Source organism: Medicago truncatula, chromosome 8, assembly GCF_003473485.1.
Source record: "Medicago truncatula cultivar Jemalong A17 chromosome 8, MtrunA17r5.0-ANR, whole genome shotgun sequence".
NCBI lineage: Eukaryota > Viridiplantae > Streptophyta > Magnoliopsida > Fabales > Fabaceae > Medicago > Medicago truncatula.
In genome coordinates, this window is record NC_053049.1 from 40,471,469 (window position 1) to 40,497,942 (window position 26,474).

At 33.4% G+C, this 26,474-nt stretch overlaps 2 protein-coding genes and 1 long non-coding RNA gene across 4 annotated transcripts; 1 reads left to right on the forward strand and 2 right to left on the reverse strand.

The window, feature by feature from the left end:
- Positions 1-654: 654 nt before the first annotated feature.
- Positions 655-9,597, forward strand: LOC11406169 (elongation factor 1-alpha). 2 transcript variants are annotated; one of them, XM_003629838.4, is made up of 11 exons: positions 655-1,073; positions 1,164-1,322; positions 3,253-3,471; positions 3,977-4,054; positions 4,573-5,081; positions 5,168-5,278; positions 5,370-5,857; positions 7,298-7,466; positions 8,524-8,763; positions 8,844-8,978; positions 9,084-9,597. In XM_003629838.4, the coding sequence occupies exons 1-11, from the start codon at positions 980-982 to the stop codon at positions 9,213-9,215; spliced, it is 2,334 nt and encodes a 777-aa protein (XP_003629886.2). In that variant the 5' UTR covers positions 655-979; the 3' UTR covers positions 9,216-9,597. The 2 variants fall into 2 exon arrangements, with proteins under 2 accessions (XP_003629886.2, XP_003629885.1); XM_003629837.4 differs by lacking the exon at positions 3,253-3,471 and having other exon boundaries at positions 657-1,073.
- Positions 9,598-18,912: 9,315 nt separating this feature from the next.
- Positions 18,913-20,460, reverse strand: LOC11408342 (pentatricopeptide repeat-containing protein At5g66520). The gene has a single exon (XM_003629840.3). The coding sequence runs from the start codon at positions 20,458-20,460 to the stop codon at positions 18,913-18,915; it is 1,548 nt and encodes a 515-aa protein (XP_003629888.1).
- A 1,730-nt stretch (positions 20,461-22,190) lies between these two features.
- LOC112417564 (uncharacterized) lies at positions 22,191-24,456 on the reverse strand. The gene is made up of 2 exons (XR_003008157.2): positions 24,216-24,456; positions 22,191-22,500 (listed from the first exon to the last, which is right to left on the reverse strand). It is a non-coding gene; the product is annotated as an uncharacterized lncRNA (long non-coding RNA).
- Positions 24,457-26,474: the final 2,018 nt, after the last annotated feature.

A 26,474-nucleotide genomic window follows, 5' to 3' on the forward strand; every position in this document is an offset into this window, starting at 1 on the left:
GACTGATCTATCAGACAAAAAGTAACTTTTTAATGCATGTCTTTATTTGACAACAAATTTGTGGTAAAAACATACTTATGAGGCATACTGACACCATCAACATAATTAACAAATTCACATCATAATTAATAAATAAATATCAAAATAAAAGAAATCCTCCAGCATAAAACAAATCTGTCAACATAAACAAACCTCCAAATAAACCCAAAGACTAAGATAGACTAAAAAAACATAAAATAAGTCTAATAATATAAATTCAACACATATTTCCTAGTAAGTTTGTTTGTAGAGTAATATTTTCTAATAAATTGATCTCAAAATTTAAATTGCCATTATATCAAATTTTAAATTCAAATTGAATCCAACAATTCAATTTTTTTTTTGTGGTTGGAGTTTGAACCACAAACCTTGCATATACTATCTATTGTCTTTATCAACTGAGTTAAGCTCACATGAAACATTCAACAATTCAATTTTTTTTGTGGTGACTGGGGTTTGAAGCCCAGACCTTACATATTTTATGCATCGTAAAAGAAATTAATTTACAAAGAAAAGTAATTTTTTTTAAGTAAATAAAGATAAAATCGCAAATAAAAACGTTTAATTAATAAAAAACTTAAAAATGCATTTTCTTGGTTATTTGATTTTTGTTTTCTAGCAAATCGGAAAGATGGAAGACAAATCTATAGTACACATGGTTTTGGTTGGATTAGAAGTAAGAAGAAACTTGTAGCAGGGATGTCAATACGAGTGATTGTTCCGATCACACTTGTTTGTTTAACTCCAACCTTCCCTCTTCAATTCACAACAACCCTAAATATTCGCTTCCCGATTCAGATTTAATTAAGCTTTCTCATTAACCAATCAAACCCCACCTTCTTCTTATCTTTTCAATTATTCCATTGCCTTTGTTTTCACCAATTAGGTTTTACCAGCGACTCTGTTAACTGCTTATACAAAACTCATTCGACGGGAAATCATGCCGCGTAAAGTAAACTATGGAATCGATTACTACGACGATGACTATGAGGATTATGATGACTATGATTATGATGTTGAAGCTGAAAATTATGGTTACTTACTTACTTTTTAATTATTACTCGTTTTTACTTAGTTTTTTTTATTACAAATCTCATAGCATTTTTGTGTTGTTAAATGATCAGGAGTAGAATCTGATACAAAGAAAGAGACCATTAAGCCTGGAGTTTGGAGTTGCTCAATTTGTACCTATGACAATGATGAGAGTATGACTTCATGTGATATTTGCGGCGTTCTACGTCATCCCTTGGTTATCAATGGAACTTCCAACACCAACAAAACAGGTAATCCATTTATCGAACAATAATAATTTAGTTTAGTGCTACTAGGTCCAAGGAGGGAATGAAGTGATCAAATAGTGTTTGAACTTCCTGTTGCTCTTATGGGGAAACTGTCCAAGTTTTATGTCCATGTGGCCCGGTGCACGGTGGAGTTGCAGCTGTGCCCCAGGAAATTATTCACCGGAATGTTCACCCCGTTAAAGTTGTTATTGAACGAATCCATCCTGCCAGTCTGTAGTTGAAGTTCTTTTCCTGGTACATAACATAGTTTGCGTACTTGTTGAGTTTCTCGAGGTGGGGACCCAAATGTGGGAAGTAGAGGAACTTTGCGGTGGAGCAGTATTCGGTAGGCGCATGTAGTGTGATCGCTGGCGCCACTGTGTCCATTACACATAACGTTGATGTTTTCTCGAGCAGGAACAATGGCTTTAGACATCCGTTGCAGATCTCTTTTTCTCAATACCAAATCACAGACGCCTTTGGTGAACGGTTTACAAACCATCAAATCAGTAGACTGTGTTATTAATTTTTCCATTGAAATCCCCTAATTGTGGGAAACTGTAAAAAGCAATGGACGACGGTTTGGCGGGTTTTTAAAAACTCCCAAACCCTTCCCTTCTTTTTTTATTTTTAAAAATTCCCGAACTAGGGGAGAGCCTATCATAGCCCTCTGCCCTTGAAAACCCCTCCCTAACAAAGTTTTAGTGTCTTAGGAAACGAGTAAGATGCCTCATTGATTGTATTGTTTGATATGGAATATCAAGCTCTTCAATCATCCTGTTATTTCTAATATGGGAATATGGGATCTGGAATCTCTTGGAATTTAAAGCCTCTAAATTCGTGGAATTCGTTACTTTCCATGTCGCATCTTTTAGAAGGTATTGCAGTGGTTGCTATTGAATTCTGATTTTTTTTTCCTTCGCGACAAATGCTTCCATCAAATAAAGTTGTATTTTCAGTGTAAATAGTCGATTATCATGACTCTACAGGCCTACAGCTCAGTGCTGGACACTGTGACGCTACTGCCTTAATTGAGTGTGATATTGTCATGATCCTGTATCCCATCTTCATGGTGTGCCCTTGAGTGGATCTGAGTGACAATTTTGTTTACAGGTCTATTAGAGAAAGACAAGCCAAACCAAACTGTACATCATAGGTTTCTCTGCAAGAGCAGAAGGATGACCAACAACAACAACACCAACAACAACGAAGCCTTATCCCACTAAGTGGGGTCGGCTACATGGATCAAAATGCCACAATAGTGTTCTATCATACACCAAATTTGGATCTAACTCATTGACCTCTAAATCCTTTCTAACGGTTTCTCAAATAGTTTTCCTAGGTCTTCCTATACCTCTTTTAACTTGACTTTCCTCCATTTGATCTACTCTTCTTACCACGGCATCTACAGGTCTTCTCTCTACATGCCCAAACCATCTAAAGCCTATTTTCTACCAACTTTTCTACTATAGGTGCTACCCCCACTCTCTCTCTAATGGTGTCATTCCTAATCCTATCCTGTCTAGTCTTACCACTCATCCAACGCAACATCCTCATCTCTGCTACAACACTTACTTGATTCTCATGTTGACTCTTAACCGCCCAACACTCCGTACCATACAACAACGCCGGTCGGACTGCTGTCCGATAGAACTTTCCTTTCAACTTAAGTGGTACTTTCTTATCGCACAAATTTCCGATGACCGATGAATTAAAATAACCAAGCAAAATTGATAATTAATTGGTCTTGGTTTTCGTGATAGTCATTGTCCTGTTTTTGGCAACTTAGAGGGAATTTGACTATAGGCAAATTTCAAAGGAATAGTTGAGATCTTAAACTTCGGCTCTCTGTATATCCCACATTGTATAGTGCTAGGTTTACAACAATGGACATGATATGCCTATAACCCGCTGAAAAATCTCTTTGATGCAGTTGAAGATATAAACAAAACTCCTGGAGCATCCAAGTTGGCCCAGTCTCTTTTTCAATCATTACCACAACAGAGTCCCAAAGAGGTTGCGATATTTCCAATGCAAGACATTGGTTTTTGGACAGATGGCAGTAACATCTACAAGCTTGAGAATGTCCAAGGAGAATTTCATGAAATTCATAAGGCTTTTAATGCTCAAAGCCATCCCTCTTTAAATATAGGTCTTCACAAGTTTTAAAATACATTTGTAGAGTTAGTGTAGTTTCTACGAAATTTGACTTTTATTTTAATACTTCCTCCATCTCATTTTTTTTTTTCGACAGAACTTCCTCCATCTCATATTAAATGTCTTTTAAGGTTATAAAGCATACTGATTTCCATGATAAAACTAGCTTCATTGACTAAAATATCCTTATTAATAAAATAGTTAGGTGGATTGTAATAGAATAAATAAGGGTAGTATTAGTAGAAATAGGCAAGTAATGCTTCATTTGTAATCTAAAATGATAAACAATATGAAACAAGCAAATATTCCAAGCATGACACTTAATATGAGACGGAAGGAGTACTGATTAGAATAAAAGATCTTATTAGGTGAAGTTTTGAGTTTGTTTTAATGATGTGCTATGTTTTAGTTTTTGGAACTCCTTGTACATGAGAGCAAACCTTACTTAGCCATTTATTTTTAAACAATATTGATAAAATCTTTTTTACTGGAGTGCACAGATCCTTTCAAGTTTGACGTTCCATCCCCAGATGATGTGGTTCATACCGGCCTACATTCTTCAAAAATGGGTTTGAAAGGTATCCCTCCCTCAACCTATCTGTCTTCAGGCTGTAACTTTGACACCCTTGCTTTAACCAAAAAAAAAAAAAAGTAGATTTTTCCCCACATTTAGGGTGCGGTTGTTTCAGCTTTAAAAAAATAGATTTTGTGTTAAAAGAATCTAGAGATTTTTTTTTAGAGATTTTAAAAACAATCTGAAGTTATTTTTGTTTGCCTACTACCTATAAAAATCCATTTTTTAAAAAAAATGAGTTTTAACTTGTACATGTGTTACCTTCTTGTGTTTGAGAAAAATAGATTTTGAGAAAAGCTAATCCTAATAGCTTTTCATTTTAGGGTCAAAATAGATTTTTTTGATAAAATGATTTTTCTAAAAATCCTAAACAAGCACTTAAATAGAAAAAAGTGATATTTTTAAGGAAAAAAAAAATAGATTTTTTTTAAGAAAAATCTGAAACAAACGCAGCCTTAGTATCTTCGTGTTTTAGTTCCTTTTGGATAAATATCGACGAATCTTATTTCACTATGCTGTCAGACAAAGTTAAAAACTCTAAAGATTCTCGGCTTTCATCAAGCAGCAGAGAGAAGAATGAACTAGAAACCAATACTGAAAGTGCAGACAACTTATCGTCCTTAATGCAAAAGAACAAGCTTTCCAAAAATGTAGAAATTGATCACGAAAAATTTGGTAAAACTTCAAACAGCTTATCAGCCTCTTTGCCAAAGGACAAAGGAAACAATGCGAATAAAATAAATTCTTCAAAAAATGGTACAAATGGTATCCAATCAAGCGAAGAAAAGTCTGGTAGTTTGTCTGCACTGCCAAAAGTTGAAGAGAGTGATAAACTTAGTTTGTCTTCTAACAAAGACGGAAAGTCTGAAAGTGCTTCCAGCAGTTTTAACCACACGGTTCCTGATGCAAGATCTCAAAATTCTGATAATACTAATGCTAAGGGACCTCATCAACAAGTTTCTTACCAGCCAGAAAAGTGGATGCTTCCTCAACAATCTGAAGATACGTTGACTCAGTTGAATCTCGCAATTGTACGCAAATGACCTATTCTTTCATATATCCCAGGACTATATTTCAAGGAAGAAATGTCTCACAGTGCTTAATCTGTTAATTGTAGGTTGGTCATGTTGATTCTGGAAAATCAACACTATCTGGTAGGTTATTACACCTATTGGGACGAATTTCCAAGAAAGAAATGCACAAATATGAAAAGGAGGCCAAGTTACAGGTAATTTCACCGTGGAGTCATTTTTATTCTTTGGTGCTTGATGCTTATGAATTCATGTGTCAATTTCTGCTTCCTCTTTTCTTTTAATCAGGGCAAAGGATCCTTTGCTTATGCTTGGGCACTTGATGAAAGTTCTGAAGAAAGGGAAAGGGGAATAACCATGACAGTGGCTGTGGCATATTTTGACACTAAGAAATATCACGTTGTTGTGCTTGACTCTCCTGGTCATAAAGATTTTATCCCAAACATGATTTCTGGAGCTACACAAGCTGATGCTGCAGTTCTTGTTATAGATGCGTCACTTGGTGCATTTGAAGCTGGTATGGATGGTGGCAAAGGACAAACAAGAGAGCATGCACAACTTATTAGAAGTTTCGGTGTAGACCATGTTATAGTTGCAGTAAATAAGATGGATGCTGTGTCATACTCCAAAGACCGATTTGATTTTATAAGACATCAGCTGGGAATGTTTCTCCGCTCATGTGGGTTCAAAGATTCTTCACTCTCATGGATTCCCTTGAGTGCCATGGAAAATCAAAATTTGGTAGCATCCCCTTCTGATGCTCATTTCAAAAACTGGTATGTCACTGATTACTCAAGATGCAATTTTAACTTCCCTTGGTGGGCATTAGACTATAATTTATTAAAAATGCTTTTGAATTGTTGGCTATTGCCTAAAACCAAGGCTTTTGTTGAGTTTTTCAATCATGCTTTTGTTTATGAGGTGTTCAAAAAATATTATGATTTAGACTTAAATTCTATAATTTGTGTTTACAATTTTAATTTTTTTTTTTTGTAAATTGTGAAAGAATGATCAATGTCTCTTTCTTTACAAGTTTTCTATATTTGTGTGTGTATGTGTATTTTAATTTTGTTAACGTATCTTAGACCATATCATATTATGAGTTAAAAAAATTCCTGTATCCCCTCATATCTGTGTCATATTGTACACATAGCCGTACTATGTATCTGGGCTTCATAGATGGTGACATAAGAGTAGTTTGACAACTCTCGAAGCTAGTATAGATCTTCTTCTAAACAACTCATAAATTCATATTATTTTGTAATTAGATTTAACCCAAACTTAGCATGCTAATGGACTTACCCCAATAATCATTCTAAATCTAATGGTAAAATTGGATAGTTTGATAACTCTCAAAAACTTACTTAGAACTATTTTAAATAAACTATTCATATAAGTTCAGATTATTATGTATTTAGTTTTAACTTAATCTTTGTTTAGTGGAACCCAACTTAAATGGTTTCCCAAGGAGCCGGTTTGTCTCTAAGTTGGCTGCCACAAGCAGCATATGCAGCCATTTTGTTAATTGTGTTAGTTCCAGAAAGACTGGCTTCAGACTGTTTCCTATATATAATTTATTTTGCTTTACTTTAATATCTCACCTTGGTAGAAATAGCTATGTGCGCACCTTGTAATGAATTTGTAAATCCCACCTCAGAAAGGCTGAACTTCCTCTATTTCTGAAGCATAAAACAGTTATGTAGAAAGTTTAACGTCTCACAGAAGGCATCTTATTTTCTGTAAATCCTATTTGATCCGTTTAGCTTAGTTGCCCAGTGCTTGCCTGTTGCTGCTGCTTTGAAATCCCAATTGAGAAAATAGATTTTGGCCATATTGATTTATTAGTATGTTGTCCTTCTCACCTCGATTTATGGTTCTCATATTTTAATTGCAAAAAAGTCCAATTTATACCCTCCAACTGAAGCTACTTTGGTCCTAAAACCTAACTTAATATGTGCAACGCGAGTCCTAATCTTTCGGACATGCAGTGTATATTTGTCCATGTTTTATTCAGTCAAACTCTAATCATGTTTTGTACTATTTTTTTTTGTAGAAATGTCCAATTTACCCAAATCAAAATTAGGGTCACATGCACTTTGTTCTTGAAACTTACGAAAATCAAACCAAAGAGTGATTATTTGATAGGAAATCAAACTGAGTGCATCTATGCATTTTATAGTATGCTAAAACTTGATGGTTGTTTCATTATGAAACAGGTATACTGGACCTTATCTGTTAGATGCAGTTGACTCACTACAACCTCCTACTAGAGAATTCGCAAAACCTCTGCTAATGCCAATATGTGATGTTATCAAATCAACTGCACAAGGACAGGTGTCTGCTTGTGGGAAACTGGAAGCAGGAGCTCTTCGAAGTGGAACAAAGGTATAAAACTGGATTGTGCTGTGACTAATTTACTATAACTGAAAAACCAAATGAAAGATTCTCACTAATAATTAGAAGGTCAAATGCATCTAAAGGTCCTTTTAAGTTTTTCGTTTTTCCCAAAGTCGTCCTTTAAGTTTCAAAAGTCCCAAACAAGTCCTTTTAGTTTTTGAATCGTTTCAAACAAGTCATATTGTAGATAGCATAGTTGGTAATTGCTTCCTTGAACTCATCTTTGGTACCAAATCTGCCTTCTAACACCCACTTAAACTTAGTCATCTTTTTAGGCATGACAAATGGTGGATAATGCTCTTTGTTGCTATCATCTGATAGGAATTAATAACTTCCCGTTAAAGTTAGTCCCTCACACCCAATGCTTTTATTGTGTTTATTTAGTTTTTTCTTTATCAACATGTTCATTTTAGTCCATTAATTTACAAATTACATCAAATCACCTGTTTATTTGTTGCCGTCATTGTGATTTTCCATTTAAATTTTTATTTTAAAAATTTTGGCATGACAGTCACAAAAACCTTTTTTTTTTTTCATGCAAGACTACCACATGAATAGCCATAGGGACTTTTTTTTTTCAAAATTATGTCACAATTTAAATATTTAACAAAATAATTTGGATGAAGAATTACTGTATAGACAATTTTGTATATAGTTGGTAAATTAAGAGACTAAAATTTGGAAAAGGACAACTGAAAATACAAGGACAACAAGTTTCATCAGGATGATGAAACAAAAGTACTTGATGAACTCATTTTATGTAGTTCTTCGCAAATGTGCCTTTTCCCCAGGTCCGTAAATGTTTTTCCAGCTATTCCTTGTTCTGAAGCATAAATCTTTGCTTGCCCGATCATTTATTTGTATCAATCCCATGTTCAATCATGGGCCTATGGCCTACCTCTTGGATCAGGAAGTGATCCTATCATATTTAAAAATAAACATGATAAACTATTTCCCCACTATTTCTTGTAATATGCGTGGTCAGTTATGCTCAAGCTTGAAATGAAATTATTTCTTGCCTAACTGTACACCTTAATAATTATAGGTGTTAGTTAGGCCTTCAGATGTTGTTGGAACAGTACGTACATTGGAGCGTGACTCTAACGTCTGCTCTGTTGCAAGAGCTGGAGATAATGTAGCTGTAACCTTGCATGGTGTTGACGGAAGTCATGTATTGGCTGGAGGCGTATTATGCCATCCTGACTTTCCTGTTGCAGTTGCAAAGCATTTGGAGTTGAAATTGCTTGTCTTGGATGGTACAAGTCCCATATTGATCGGCGCTCAGGTGTGCTTTATTCCCTGCACTTTATTTTTTAATATTGCTTATTGGGACAAATGTCAATTTTCTTTTTTCTATATTGGCAGTTAGAGTTTCACATACATCATGCAAAAGAGCCTGCTAGAGTTTCAAGAATATTGTCAGTACTTGATCCCAAGACTGGTAAGGTGACCAAAAAGAACCCTCGTTGTCTCACGTCAAAACAAAGTGCAGTAATTGAGGTGAATAACATAGCTAAACTTGTAATTTCAATGTAAACATGTGAATATCTTTTCGTCTACAGTGCAACTGACTCAAAACTGGCTTCTATTGTTTCTAATATTCAGGTGATTTTGCATGAGCCAGTCTGTGTGGTAGAGTTTTCTAGATGTAAAGCTCTTGGAAGAGTATCCCTTAGATCTTTAGGAAGAACAATTGCTGTTGGACTTGTGTCAAGAATAATCGAAGAACAAGATTAGTTTATGCGGACGGTGATGACATTGGAGAGGTTCCCTGTATACCATGTATGTTGTTCCGGTAAAATCTTTGTTTTCCATCTACTTTAGCTAGAATAGACAATGTCGGCTATGTAATTCTTGTTGAGCTTCTCTGGTCAACATGTGAATTATGTAAAGATGGTTAAATGTTGAGTTTCTTTCTTTCTTTTTAGAAATGCTTTAACCATATATGTATCATAGATAGCTCATAAGAGAGCTCTTCTCATCAATAGTCTAGACTTGTTGAACAGATAAATTGACTTCTTTTGAGGTTACTTCTAAATGCTTCACACTTGATGGGATTCAATTCCATCCTTTATTGGTTAGGATTTTTCTGCCAACGGTTTTGTTTATTTTTCTTAAATTTTGTTTCTTGTTTTTGTTCTTGGTCATGTACTCATGTTTATATCCCTCAAGTTTTTTTTTTTTTTTCCTTTTATAATTTTTTCTTGTAGTTTGTCAATTAGGATGACTAATAATTTTTTTATGGTGTTTACTTCTTTGAAATAAATTATAGGGCGAGGGTCTATAATTTGGTGGATTTTAGGGTGAGGGTCCAATTAGGTCCCACACCGGTGGACCACGAAAAAAACACCAATAGATTAAATAAATGGTTTAAATTCATTCAAATTAAGAGGGAGAACATGTCAAACTTTTCACATTCAATATTATCCTCAGATGGTTTTCACTTATGTTTACAATTCCTACTATTCTTCCTTCAAAATAAGACACTCTCTTTACTTCCAATGATTATGCACTCAAACCATAAAATCTGATATCAAATTATGAATCCTAAATTTAGAAATTTCTTATTCTTCAGACATCAATTCCTCTTTTCAGTCCAAAATCAGACTATGAAATAGAAATCAAAGATTTGGAGGAGAAAAATATGAAAATTCTTACTAGTTTGGCATCTCCTAAATCCATTTCTTATGCAACCAAACATCACCTTCCATCAAATTAAAAGTGTTATCAAACAATTCAAGAAGGGTTTAATTTTATGAACACATCAATTCCCTCATTTCATTTCACACCATGATTGTGCTAGGAATGGAACCTCCATGTCAGATATTATAGAGACTTTGATGAATAAATGAGATTTTGTAAGAGATTTTGTTTAACAGAAGAAGAAATTTGTTAATTGTAGGGTTCATAACTTGATTTTCAATTTTGATGGTTTTAGTCTAAGATGATGATTTGAGGGGAAAAGCGTACATGTTTATGGACAGATGTACAACATTAACAGTAACAGAGGTGGAAACCATGTTAGGATAGGATTGAATATGAGTAATTGTATATGTTCTCACTTTTAATTTGAATAAATCTTAACCATCTATTTTATCTAACTGTGTTTTTCTCGTGGTCCACCGGTGAGGGACCTAATTGGACCCTCACTCTAGAATCCACCAAATTATAGACTTTTTAGCATATAATTTATGTGGAATTGAAAGTTTTTGATTTGCTTTCTAATGAAATTAATCTTTATAGTCTGGTGCATAATAACTCCTATGAGTTGCTTTTGATGATCCATGCAATAAAGATTCAATAAGCCTTACATTGGTTATAAACAGCTGAAACAATTCTCCTTTATTCCACTATTTTATCTTACATATCTAAAAATTAGCTCATGTGCCCTATGTAAATTATGTGTTTTTAGATATTTCATAAACATAGTTCTAAGTACGTTTACTAAACTTGGTATACATACCACGTGTAGATTGAGTTTTTTTTTTTCTTTTTCAAAAAGGTAAATTAGCTCACTAGACCAATCTAAGCAGGTTTGAGTTTTTTTAATCTTGCACAAACTTAATTCAAATACGTTTACGAAAACTCAATTTAAGCACGATAGGATTATGTAAACTCTGTATAAATGCATTTATGTAAATATAAATTTAATTCACGTACTAATTCTAAATTTCTATATTTTACGCAAAGCCAATTATGTTTAGAGAGTTACTTTTCCCACCCTATAGCCTTCTCGCGCGCCTTGTAAAATTTTCAAAAATGCCCCTTTGCAGTCCGGATTACGTAATCCGGATTGCATTAACACCATAAAAAAAAAGGGTGTAAATGATGGAATTTGAGTCCCGTAAGAAATCCTTTATAAAGGAGTCTTGATCATAAAAACACAAAAACGAAAGCTAAGAATTTTTTTTTTTTTTTTTGGAATCAGCTTATATATATACATAGAAAAGTGCCTAGCACAAGATGTGCAAAGGCCAACTGTTACAAGAGGCAAAAACAAACAGCAAAGCTGCTGTACATGGCTTTGAAACACATGCAAAACCAAAAAAAACCCAAGCACAGAACACTGAGCTGCAGCGCAAACCTGCCCTGCCATAACAGCTGATACAAAACACAACAGAGCCCTATAGCAGAGCTAAAAAAACAGTCACCTTCATCTTCTATTTAAACATTCTCTAGGATTCCAAGTCCACTCGTAGAAGAGGAAGGAAGCTATCTTAAGTCTACTCAACGCCCAAAACCAAGATACCACTTTGATTTCATTCACAAACATGTTCAGAATTGGTGCTGGTGCTGTCCGGATTGCATCAGCACCATGAAAAAAAGGGTGTTTAGGAGTTTTCGGATTATATAATCCGAAAAATCATGTAACACGCCCTATTTTTTGAGATTTTCGGATTACAAAATCCGGAATAATCCGTAACTCATTTTTTCACCCTTTAACAAAGGGAAACTCCATTCCGGATTATAAAATCCGGAACTTCAAGAGCATTTTTTGAAAAAATAGGGCGCGCGAGGAAAACTATAGGGTGGGAAAAGTAATTATCTTATCTTTATGCAAACTATAACATTAATTTCATTAGAAGGCAGTATTGCTCATACCCTTGCAAGATATTAAAGATATGACTATTACTTTTTCCATCCTATGACATTCTCACGTACCTTGTAAAATTTTTAAAAATGGCCTCCGCTTTTCAGATTATAAAATCTTAAGTGAGTTCTGTAACACCCTATTTTATTATTTATTTATTTTATTGAGTTTAGATGTCTTTTTTATAATTTAGTCGATTTATTTTGATGAGTGATATTTTGTTATGTTATATGTTGATATTTATTAGTATAATATATTTGTTATTTGGTGTAGAAATATACATGTTATGTGGTGTAGAAATATATTTGTTATTTGATGTAGAAATATATATGTTATCTGGTGTAGAAATATATTTATTATAGAGATATATTTGTTATTTGGGATAGAAATATTATATATATATATATATATATATATATATATATATATATATATATATATATTAAAATAGAATATTGAGATGTGAGGGGCAGATTTGGAATAAGGGAGAATATGTTAGGTTTATAAAAAGAGAGGTTAGGAATAGAGAAACAGAATACGTGAAAACAGTGTTTGGAAGAAAAGGGAGAAACCAAGAAAAGAGAAGAGTCAGAAAAGAGCGATAGAACCTTGCGATCAATCAATCTAAGGTAAGGGTGTGACTAACTTTCTTTAATCATAAGTATGTAATCCCTGAAAAGGGTTTAACCTTGTAGTTGTTAATAGGTTTTGATGTCGTAGAATTATGGTTTGAAACTAAAATTGATTGTAGTATGATTTTGAGTGCCTTATCATGTATAGAAATGGTTAGACAAGTTTTGGAATCAAATTTGGGCATTGGGAGGTCAAAATTGGGATTTTGGGGTGAAAAATGGTTTTTTCCCGAGAGCTGCACGGTGACAGCATCTCCTGTTTCATGTTCTTGCGTCTTTTTCACACGTTTCTGTTTTGAATTGACCTTTGGTGTAAACATGAAAATTGTAGATAATTGTGTTAGCTTTCCCGTGGCTTTGAATTGATTTGAAAATGATTTTTGTTTTTTGAGTTATGATGAAAATACTCCAAGGAGGTCTTAGTGAAATTTTATGAAAATTCCGCATAACTATTTCTAGGTCAACCCAAAACTTATGAATTGTCTCCAAACTTCAAAGCTTGTGTACTATGAGTTCAATTAATGTGTTTAATAGTATTTAACCTAAGTTATGATGTTATATGATGTTGTTCATGATTGATGAATTATTATATGAATGTATACGTTAATGAATATGATGTCCTATGATGTTGTTCATGATTGATGAATTATTATATGAATGTATATGTTGATGAATATGATGTTACATGATGTTGTTCATAATTAATGAATTATGATATTATGATGCGAAGTCGTCGTTGTTGTCGTCAATGTCGTTAAAGTTGTAAGTTGTTGTTCTAAGTTGTTGAAGTCGTATAAGTTGTTGAAGTTGTCGAAGTTGTTAAAGTTGTTGGTTGCTGAGTCCATGCATACTAATTAAAGTTGGGGGCTTGATGCCCTGTGAGCCTATTTGCTCTCTTAAGTTGATGGCTTGATGCCTTGTGAGCCTATTTGCTCTATTAAGTTGAGGGTTTGATGCCCTGTGAGCCTATTTGCTCTATACGTTGGGGGTTTGATGCCCTGATTGGTACCACATGCATATTGCATTTGTCAAGTTGATGTTGCTGTCGTTGCATTGTCGTTGATGTCGAGTTGTCGGTGTTGTCGTCGTGTTGTCAAGTTGTCGAAATAATTAATGATTTATAGTTGGAATTATGTGAAGTATCAATAGTATTTATTGTTGTTGTTTATGTGAAGCATTGTTAATGATGATTTGAAATTAATTGATGATTTATAGATGGAATTATGTGAAGCATTAACAAGTGGCGGAGCCAGGAATTTTATAGAGCCTGGGCAAAAAATTTATCGCAAAACGTTACTTCCTTCCTGCGAATAATTTCACATTTCTTGCAGATAATTTCACATTTCCTACGGATATATCTTTCCTGCGGAACCTCAATCCTTGGCAAAATCTGCAGGAAATGTGTTTCCTACGGAATTTACACAAATATCCGCAGGTAAATCCACAGGAAAAGCTAAAAATTATAGTAATGTTTGGGCTTGCTACAAAGAAAGTTGGAGCCGAGCCTGGGCACTAGCCCAGGCTAGCTGGGGGGTGGCTCCGCCCCTGGCATTAACATTGTTTAATTGTTGTTGTTTATGGTGATAAATTCTCTTACTTAAATTATTGTTTATTAGTTTTACTAATGATGAAGAGATGTTGTTATGTGTTGTTGAATTCTTTTAAGAATTATATGCTTATTATTATTGAATGTGAAATCTCACCCCTTCTGTTTGAATGTTGCCTCTACATGGGTAATGTGCAGATAACCAGGAGTAACCGCTGATGTGAGTTGATTCCTTGTGTCGTCTTAGGAGTCGCTCTGATACGTAACAGGATGGGGACTTTGATATTTATTTCCATTGTTACGTATTTCTTATGATTTCATTGTTGAACCTTTTTGTTGGATTTTAATGACGTTGTTTATGTTGAGACCTTAATGCCAATTTTGTTGAAAGAATAATTATTTTCCGCTGCGACGTTTTTTGAAAATTATTGGCAGCAGATGTTTTAAATAAATAGTAATTTTACTCTATTTATCTTTAAAAAAAAAAGTGTGACATTCTGTTTAAGCTTAATACTCTGATTATTATGTATTATTTTGCATGTTGGGAAAACGAGGTGTTACAAGTTCGAATTTTATAATCCTAAATATGCTTATGTATAATCAGCAATCAGAATCTCTCCCATTTCAGCATTTTTGAATTTTGCTTTTAAAAACAACCAAAAAACAAAGTAAAAAATGATAAAAACTTGTCAAATAAAATCATAAAAATATCACCAAACAATTCTAAAATTCTAAGGGGGTCATGATCCTTGATTTTTTTTTCTCCTTATTTTATGCCGAGACAAAGTTTCTAAGGCTCTTCCTTAATAATTGGACTTGTAACATTGTGGTTGAACAACGTCACCAACCACAAAAGACTTACTCTAGCAGAAAAGCGTGAAATCTCAAGAATTATTATTGTGATATGTATCTTGATTTTGAATTTTGAATAACCATGATACATGATTATTATTTTGAATCAATATTCTACAATGATTTGTAACTAAGATCAAGTTCAAATTATTTAAATTTGTTTAGGTAGTTAATATTATTCTGAAAATATGTGACCTTAGAGACACTTAAATATTTACCTATTGAGTAGGATTTTTCGAAATCCAATTGTCAAACCAAGGATTGGTTTGTACATACATCAACACTCTTGGGGGGAAAAAGGATAGTCCTCAAAACTAGCCATTTGCACATACTTATTGTAGAAACTACTCATGTTAGCAATATGCTGTGAAGAAAACAGATCCATGTGCAGAAAAATTGCAAAAAGATGCAAGATGGCTTCTGCAGGGATTAGGTGCTAGTAGCAATCTACTTTTGTGATTCAGAAAGCATTGAAACTAAAAGAAAAAATAAATTGAAAGTATGTAAACAAGACATGCTAAAGAGGTCACTATTTATATAGCAAATTGATGTACAACAAATGATTGATCCAGAAGAATACTCCCTACAGTATGAAGAGAAACCAAAAATCATCAAAACTAAGACAATTATTAGTAGTTATAATTTTTTGAATGTTTTTACAAATATACCCTCATAAAAATTTGTTAAGTATTAATTATATCCACTAATATTAAAAAGACAAACATTAAACGAGGGTTAAAAAAGTTTGTTAAACAATAAATGTACCTTAAAGTTGTGACTTTTTCTTATATATAAGACCAAAGTTTTTTTTTGAAAATTTTCTTATAAATAGGGCCGGAAGGAGTACATCAATAATGTACAAAATTTTTAATATAAATACTACCTCCGTCCCTAATTATAAGACCTTTTTGAAAAAATAATTTATCCCTTTTTATAAGACCCCTTTGATATTTTCTAGTACATTAATTATTTCTTTACCATCATACCCTTATTCAGGGGTGGTTTCACCGCCCGGCGACCTCGGGCGGTCGCCCGGGCTCGATCGATAATTTTTGCACATTAGATCCAACCCAAAAGTCCATTAACACATTTACAAAAAGAAAATTTTTGGCAATTTGAAAATTCTTACACGCTAATAGGTCTCAGAATTTTATTTAACACACTATTGCCGGATTCATCTCTCTTATTTTAACAGGTTAATTGTTCAAATTGACCCTGTAATATACTTTATGTCTGAAAAATGACCCAATAAAATATAAAACATATGTAACTTGAATTTCTTCTTATTTTTGACCACCCTATAATATACGTGTAGTCTAAAAATGTGACCTACAGGTTGAATTTTTTCACTATTTTTTTCATACATGTTTAGCACGTTAAAATATAGCTTTACACAAAAAATTAAATTTCTTCGACTAGGGATAAATTAATTATGAATTTTTATTCCCTCATAATTATGAATTTCTTAAACTAACTTATAACTTATAATTAATTTGTATCTCGTTTAAAAACTACAAAATTTCATTGTGAAGGTTCTAATCATGTTCTAGTCATGCGGAACAAAATTTCAATTTTGCATGTTTTGGTTGAAAAATCAAAATAAATAAACGACTTCGAAATGCTATGAAACTTTACAGATTCTTTTTGTGTATTTTTATAGATGTCTCTGCAAATAATGAGCTCAAAATTCGATTTATAGGTCGAGATTGCCGTTGTTTTGTTTTTTGAGCTTTTGACACTTTAAAAATTCATAATTAGTTTGTCGTTTGTCGAAAAATTATATTTTTTTTGTGTAAAACCATAACTCGCCTCTAAGAAATCATGAAAAAATTCAATCTCTCGGTTGCTTTTTTGTACTTCTCGTATATTACAGGTTATAAATAATAAAAATCTTGAATTACATGGTCAGAATACATGTGATTTAATTTACAAGGTCAATTTTCAGACTTCACGTATATTACATGGTCAATTTCAATTAATAACCTATTTTAAATTGTACTTTTGTTGACAAAATGATAAACCTCTTTTATTTCGATTTTTTGAGGAAAAAAAAGTTAAAATTTAAAAAAGAAAAAAAATCGATTTATGACTGTTTATATATTTTCACATGTGAATTTGCGATAAATTTTTCGCCCGGGCTCTATAAATTTCCTAGCTCCGCCACTGCCCTTATTTATTTTGCATTTTTTTCTTCAATCAACAATAAATATCATATTAAAAACATAAATTAATTCTCTCTCTTAAGAATAAAATTGTAAAAACAATAGTAATTTTATACAAATTTAATACTACAACCAACTTTCTTAATCTCCGTAATTTTGGTAAAGGGACGGTCCCGCGAATTTAGAAACTTTTAAATTCCAAGAGATTCCATGTCCCATATTCCCATACCAAAAATAACAGGACGAGAAATGATATTCCATATTAAACAAGACAATCAATGAGGCATCTTTACTCCTTTCCTTAGACACTAAAGCTTTGTTAGGGAGTTTTTGAGGGCAGAGGGTTATGATAGGCTCTCCCCTAGTTCGGGAATTTAAAAAAATAAAAAGAGGGGAAGGGTTTGGGAGTTTTTAAAAACCCGCCAAACCCTCCTCCATTGCTTTTTTACAGTTTCCCACAATTAGGGGATTTCAATGGAAAAATTAATAACACAGTGTCACAGTCTACTAATTTTATGGTTTGTAAACCGTTCACCCAAGGCGTCTGTGATTTGATACTGAGAAAAGGAGATTTGCAACGGGTTTCCAAAGCCATTGTTCCTGGTGGCGAAAACACCAACGTTATGTGTAATGGGAGTAACGGCACCAGCAATCACTCTACATGCGCCTACCCGAATTCTGCTCCACCACAAAGATACTCTACTTCCCACATTTATGTATAACCAACACAAACTAATTTCTAACCAACCAACAATTACAAACAGATGAGAAATGATATAGTCAAATAATATATAGGATTGCTCCACAAAGCCTCTTAACAGGTCACTAACTATGAAAAGAAGGAGCTACATATGTAGGATCAGACGAGACTTCTCCAGCATGATAAAAAGTTCTCTGTTCAAAATCTTATATAAACTATAACCCAAAACTCTGGGTAGCATACTCCACTAAAGACCAGTGCAGAATGTTTAAAATCGAATAAACCAAACCTTCCCGCTGCTATAATGTCAAACAGACTTTGACTGCATAACAAACCAACCAATACAACATAACAAACAAGATTAAGAAGAATTTCAGCACACCAACCAATACATACAGCATAATAGATAAAATTCCACAACTTCATCAGCTAAATCCAGAAGGCAGCGAAACAGCAACATCATGACATTTTATCTGGAAGCAGTGAAACGAAAGCCACGTCTTCAATATCAGTAAACACATCATCAACAGAACTTCAGTGTATCAAGAAGCAATATGTTTCTAGACTCTATCATAGAACAGATGTAGCCTAATAGTGCCACCAAGACTAAGGAAAATACTTGTTAGGCTTGATTCCAGATTTGACCAACAGGATTGCTATAACATTTTCCTCATTTTCAATACTTTTTTGTTTGTTTGGGGCAACAAACAAGGATTTCACTTCAGCCATCTTTACAGACGAAATAATGACACGTTCAACCCATAGATGTAAAGAGAAGAGTCCTGCTAAAAATAAAGCTTTCACTTACCTTGAAAATGTGTCAATGTCAACCAGCACATGCTGAATTATTTACTAATTTGATAATATCTAACCCTGCAAATTGCTTTCATTTACCTTGAAAATGTGTCAATGTACATATAAAATTCATTTACAAATTCTTTACCTATCAAATTATTGATTCAAATTGCAAATAAAAAAAGCATCATTGTCTCCTGAAATATCCTCAACTTTCTTTCCCAGGTGGCTTAAAACATCATAAATTTCCCTTGAATACAAACAACATTTATCATCAGCAAAAAACTTGTGTATGGTTTGATCGATTTCAATGAAACTCCAACCAGAAACAATCATCACTCCCCTATCTTTCATCAGTTTTCTTACCTCAGAAACACCTTCCCACTTGCCCATATTGGCATACATGTTCGCCAAAAGGACGTACCTACCGCTATGTTTAGGCTCAAACTCTATCAAATACTTGCCAACTTTCTGCCCCAATTCATAATGACCATGCATCAAACATCCATTGAGCAAAGACCCCCATATGGCTCCATCTGGTTCAATATGCATACTATTAATAAAAGTTAAGGCCTTTTTCACTTGTCCGCTTCGAGCCAAAACATCAACAACACATCCATAGTGTTCAATAGATGGTGTGATGTTATATTTTTCACTCATAATTCCAAATAACCGAGCTGACTCCCCAAACAAACTTTTATGATTGCAAGCGGTAAGAACCCCAACGAAAGTAACCTCATTAGGTTTTGGTCCAACCTTCTCCATCTTCTCAAACAGTTCCAGTGCCATTTTATTATTCCCGTTAATAGCCAAACCCAAAATCATAGCACTCCATGTAGCAACATCTTTAACAGGCATTTTATTAAAAACTTTCTCTGCACCCTTCACCCATCCACATTTCATGTAGAAATCAATCAGTGCAGTTCCAAGCTCAAGATCATATTCCAACCCATTTTCCTCAACATAAGAATGAATCCATTTCCCTTCTTCAAAAGCACCCACCATTGTACACGCGTTAAGAACACTCACCAAAAGAGCCCCATTGAATTTCAAACATGCACAACCCTTGTCCTTCTTCTTCAACTCCCGGAATAGTTGAACTCCCTCACTGAAAAAACCGTTCCTAACATACCCAGAAACCATAGCACTATACGACGCTTCATTTCTAAGTGGCATTTTGTCAAAAACATCCCTCGCTTCATTAACCAAACCGCAACTACAATATCCACTGACGAGACTTGTCCAACAAACAACATTTCTGTTAGAACATTCGTCAAACACTTGACGTGCAAGGTGTATGGCACTGTGTTTTGAAAACGCATTGATAACAGAACTCACGAAATACACGTCAGATGAATTCCCCAACTTCATGGATAGAGTGAAAACTTGTTCGAGAGAAGAAAGAGAAACGCATGCTTTTACCAGCGTGGTGAAGGTATGAGAATTGGGGCGAATGTTGGTGTTAAGCATTTTGGTGAAAACGAAGAATAATTTATGGAATTGTGAGTTTGTTGTGTAAGAAGTGATTATGGAGTTGTAATCGAAGATATTTGGATTGGGAATGTGTGTGAAAAGAGTTTCTGCATAGCGAAAATCGCCGCGTGGTGAGAGAGCGAAGAATGCTAGGATTCTGCTGGAAATGTAGGAGAAACGAGTGAGGTTGTTGGTGATGGCATGAGCGTGGATTTGTTTTGTTTGTTTCATGGTTAGGTTTTGCCATTGTTGTAAGAGATGAAGACATGGATTGTTTCTGATTGAGCCTACCATATGATGTTGCTTAATACATAAGTTTCACTTAGAAACTCAGCAACGATTACAAATGACAATGATTTAATCTATGTATGGTAGTAAATCAAAATTAAGAGTTTAACAACTAGTATAATATAGCAAACTTTTAATTGAAAATCACAAATATATCACAACAATCAAGATTATCATCAACGATCAATATTTTATTAGACGTAAATGATTCAACATCATCATCGGCAATTAATATTTTATAATATTGGATGGATAATGAAGCATATGTGATTTAAGTATGAACTTTCCGTGTGATTTGTTATATTTCTATTTGGTTATTGCAAGTTTTTTTTTTCTTTTCTTTTTTTAAGATTATTAGAATCAACTCAATTTGATTTTATTGTGTTTGGTTTGCTTTTGATTTCAATTAATGCCTGTTGTGTTTATTGCATATCGTGTTTATTTTGATGTCGATGTGATGTTGTGTACTCGACAATATAGTAATATGTGCAAACGTACGAAAGAATTCATTCCTCTTGTTGTTCGTGTTTTGGAAAGTTAATATGATCTTTTCATTAAAAGAAAAAAATACATTTCTTAAAAGGTATATAACCTAAAATTGAAATACAAAGCAAAACATATTGACTTGAGTGGTTTGATAACATGCACAAAACCTTCCTCTAAAATGAAGATAAAAATGAGATCATTTGCAATTCTTGCCACCCTAATGTGGATTTCCAAATCTTACTTTTACCACAGCGAGTGACCATTGATAAAGTTTGAAGCTGCTAGTTTTCTGACCTACAAAGTCCTCTATGTCATCCTAGCGAGAATGAAGCCAAGTAAACTATATGGAAAACAAAAGGGATAACAACATGAGACGGTAAATAGTAGCTATAAGTTATTTTTTCCTTTGAAAGACCTACTCCAGCAGAAAAGCGTGAAAGCTTAAGAATTATTATTGAGATAAGTATTTTGATTTTGAATAACCATGAGACATGGTTATTATTTTGATTCAATATTCTATAATGATTTGGTAAGTAAGATCAAGTTCAGATTATTTAAATTTATTTAGGTAGTTAATATTATTCTGAAAATATGTGACCTTAGAGACACTTGAATATTTACCTATTGAGTAGGATTATTCGAAATCCAATTGTCAAACCAAGGATTGTATACATACATCAACACTCTTGGGGGGAAAAAGGATAGTCCTCAAAACTAGCCATTTGCACATACTTATTATAGAAAATATGTCAAGGAAGACGAGGAAAGCTTGACCAAAAAGTTCCCTATTGTCATCACTTTCCACCCACCATCATCCAGTCTGAATTCACACGAGTGAAGAATGAGAAAATTCTGCTCACAGAGGCTTCTAAACTTTGTAATAAAAATTGTATGAGACACTAGAAACTACACATGCAGATCGTTGGAGATATTAAGCATATGTCTCAAGTTTAGCTTGTGAATTCAAAGGGACTTGGAAGTTTTTTGGTTTATTGGACAATACCGCTTGTGTTTGGAAAGCTTTGGTCTGCATTGAGAAATGTTTTTAAGCACAAGAAGATTCTTTGGAGATGATAGCAAGGTTGCTATTGGCTTTTAAAGTACCATAGAAACTACTAATGTTAGCATCATCATGTTGTGAAGAAAACAGATCCAAGTGCAGAAAAATTGCAAAAGGATGCATTAGGTGCTAGTAGCAATATACCTTTGTGATTCAAAAAGCATTGAAACTAAAAACATGTAAACAACTCACTATTTATATAGCAAATTGATGTACAACAAATCATTGATCCAGAAGACTACATCAATAATGTACAAAAATTTCAATATAAATACATAATAATAAATAAACTCTATCTGGACCGATGGCTTCATTCCCAATACCAAACTTTAGGTATATTAATGCATAACTTCATTACTGTCAAATGACAATAAATTTTTCATGTGTTGCGCGCGAGGATTGATACCTTGCAGCAGGCACCATTAGTTTTGCCGAACCTAAAATCCATTAGAAGTTGTTAAGATAAAATATTAAGAGAGGAAGCAAAATTGCGAGCAAATCAAACAGTAATATCAGGGAAAAGAAAAATCAAAACCAGATTTTCGGCTTCAACTTTTTCTTTCTTAACACAGAATATTTGTATATAAAAAAAGAGAGAAAACACACGAAAAAAGGAACAAAAATCCATGAAAGCAGAGTGAACAAAGGACATAAGGATGAAAACAAAGATAAATGTAAAGAACATCAGCAATAGTCCGTAACACAATCCTACCTATCCTTATTATTTTGAAGGGGAAAAAAAATACTCTAAACATTTGCACACATTTTCTGCCTCTTTATTATTATTACTAGAATGTTAAACCAATAGTAGAAAGTTGTTTTAGTGTAGGAGGGAAAAATGATCCATTCCATATGAAAATAACAGCATCGCAATGCAAAAACAAGTGCCTAACTGATTATGTTAAACCAATTTTAAGCTTTTTGTGTGTGTAATGTGTATACTAACGACTGAGTAGCTGCTGCTATTATGTTACCACAATGCAAAACAAAACCTCAACCTCTACTCTCTTAAATGCGTATGGTGCAGCTTTTTATTATTTTGGCGCAGAGCACTCTAATAGCAACATGTACGCTGTCACGATTTGAATTGAATTGAATTGTGGCCACTGCATCATAGCATCGCCGTATTATTGTGGCATGAGAAACCAGCAACACCATAGCCATAAAATCGAGTTTGGCTCGGAATCCACTACATCACAGCACCGAGGCAGCTATTTAACAACATTGCTGTGATCTAAACAAAAAGACTTGACTTAACTTCTGAATCACTTTATTTAAAGTATATCTCAGAATGAGTAACAAAAGGACATGCGTATTTACAAGAAAACAGTCCAAATGAATCTGTGGTCGAATTTCTCATCCCTGGATTGACAGAAAACTGAAAAGAATATAATGTAAAACCAAAAGGTATTTTTGCTTGATAATTTTCCTATCATTTAAGACTGCAAAAGAAATTACTCGCGGCAAAGGATAATCTTGAAAAGAATGCTTTCAATCAGTAAGTTATGGAACAAGAGAAAGCCTACAAAAAAAGCAACCCAACTAACTCAAAAGGACCCTCTTCAAGACAAAAAATATTAAACACTTTCGGCACAAAAGGACTCTCTTCACATGTCCAATCAACTATCTCTTCTTACACATCACAAACAATTCTACAAGCAAGTGACATCTCCTAAATGCAACATAATGGAATGACTATCATTAACAATATTAACCAACAACGGATATTGTTGGACACAACAATACAGAACCATAAAGCAAAAATAAAGAGGACTTATTATCCCATTTCCTAAGATCCATTTATGTGAATTTCTTACATCACAGAAAGTTGATTTAATCTAACCCCTCCAACCCATTTCACAAAATAAAAGAAACACAATCAATCCTTAAGCAAAAATAAAAAAGACACATGCTTTATCAATAAGAATGACTACAAAAAGAAACCCACATGAGAATTACTAGCAGAAAATAGAATGTACATAGATACACCCACATCAGAAAATGAAGCCCACTTAAGGGTTTTAGTATACACATTACACACACAAAAAGCTCAAAATCAAATAAGAGAGTTTATATTAATAGTACTATTTTAACCAACCAAAACCCTATAAGAATAGAAAATGGGTGAGAAAGAGGAGGGTAAAAAATATACCTTTAAAGCAGAAAACATGAGTTGGGGAGGTGGGTGTGGAAAATGCCATGGCAGGAGTGTGAAGGCCACTGATTGGTAAATTTGTATTGTGCAGAGAGAACAAAGCAACACAGGGAGAAGGAGAGAAATGTGAAACCTGAGACTGGTGTTATATTACTACTGTCATGGCCACTTTGTCTGTATGTGAGAGAGAAAAGTGGTTTTTTATTTTTTATTTTTTTTACGTATTACGAGGTAATTAAATTTGATGTTTTGAAAATGAAAAGCCAAACAAACACACCTTTCTTTCTTTTCTGTTCTGTTGTTGTGTGCTGACATGATGGCACACACGGACTTTGTCTGTGAAAGGTTAATTGAAAATAACAATAAAATTAGAGATGTTAATGCAATTCACACACATTTGGTTAATAAGCTGTTTATATCTGGTTACACTAAATAAAGTGTTTAGATCTGGTTAATAGACACTCCCACCAACAATAGCTGTCATGGTAAAAAAAAAAAAAAAGTTTGTTAAAATTTGGTATTTGGTCTAAAGGTAGACTAAATTAAGAGATTTAATTCTACTGTTCATTTGTGTGGGTCTCATTTAAGGTCTAAACAAAGTTTTGTATTGACTAACCCATCAAAATTGACATCGGAGGATCAAACGTGAGATTTTAAGAAAAATACACTATAGTCTTAAGCCAACGTAAGAAAGCGAACTCAAGTGGGTTGCTATCATAGTAAATGATTAAAGTAAAATCATAAATATATGAAAGAGTAATGCTAACAACATTTTCTTTTACAGACTTTAATACTACTTTTTTATTAAGTTAAATCAATGCGGGTCTTACACTTTGAAAATGAAACTCATAAAATGATGGAATCTACGTTGATTTCACCCGATAAGAGAGTGAGTGTTAAAAAAAGAGTGTTACTAGCCTTCTTCATATATGAAATGAAATGATAATTGTTCGAAATCAACCTTTTTTTTGTTAACCAGGTAGTAATCTGTAATTAGGCCGAAAGATAAACAAAGTTCGATCATCTGAAATTAACCTCATTAGTAACTACTAGTATACTCGGAGCATCTTCAACGGGGAGTCCTTTACTTAACAAATACCACAACATGTGAAGGACCATCATTGAAGAAAGAAAAAAATGGGTATATTAGTTACCGACAACTATATAAGAACTCCCTCTCTTCAGCAACTATCGAGTCTCATAATTAAAATAGGAAATAAAGTCGATAATAGTTGATCTCACCATCTCAAGTTGATGTGATTCTTTCTTTTATCAATTTCTTTTTATTTATTTCTACTATCCAAGTTTTTCACATTAGTCAATCATACAAATTATCCCATTAGAAATTCAGTCCACGATAGGGATAATTTGTCAGATTTACATATATTAAAAATCTGGACTGTAAAATTTTGTAACTACAATTAATAATGGTGTTTAAAAAAAGTTACCATTAAAATCAATACAACTAATCATTTTTTTAAAAAACTTTGCACAACTTTAAAAGACTCTTTAGCTTAATATCATTTAAGTCATGGAGTCTATAATATGTACTTTTATTTAAAAGTAATAAATAAATGATGTGCACACGTGAGATCCATTTAAAGACTAACATCGTTTAAAAAAAAAATAATAACTTAGTGATCACGTGAATTAACTATCAATTAGATGATACATTTAAATCAAAAGTGATGTGCTTTTGGGACAAAAGGTCTTTGAAAATGTAACTACTTTCTTCAAGAACCACAAAAAATATATATAAATTTGAAGGGAAAAAAAAGGGAATTTGCTCATAACGATCTAATAATTTTTTAAAGTTTCTGAAAGAATCTAATAATTATTTAAAACTAAAAATACATAAAAAAAAGGGATAGAGGGGCTAAACTAGATGTCTAGCTTATTAATCATCTATTGAGTTTTACTAACCACAAATTTCACCGTGATTAACCTTGACAAGGTGAGAATAAAATTGGCGTTGACGTCTGTCTGCAGGAGAATTTATCGTTGCTCACATATCTTGGATTGGGTGAAGCTCAAGCTAGCTCAGTCCTTAGGTTTGAACTTGAACGGATTTTGAAATAATGTCGTGAAATTCTTGCTCACATGATGATTAGCATCTTATTTTTTTCAGAAGAAATGTTGAGTTGTTCATAGTCTAGAGCATAATATTAGTTAGAATCTTGCCCCGTGTTAATGAAGTAATTTTGCTTTGCATCTAAAAAATCTATATGTAGTTGAAACATCTAAAATTGTGGTTAA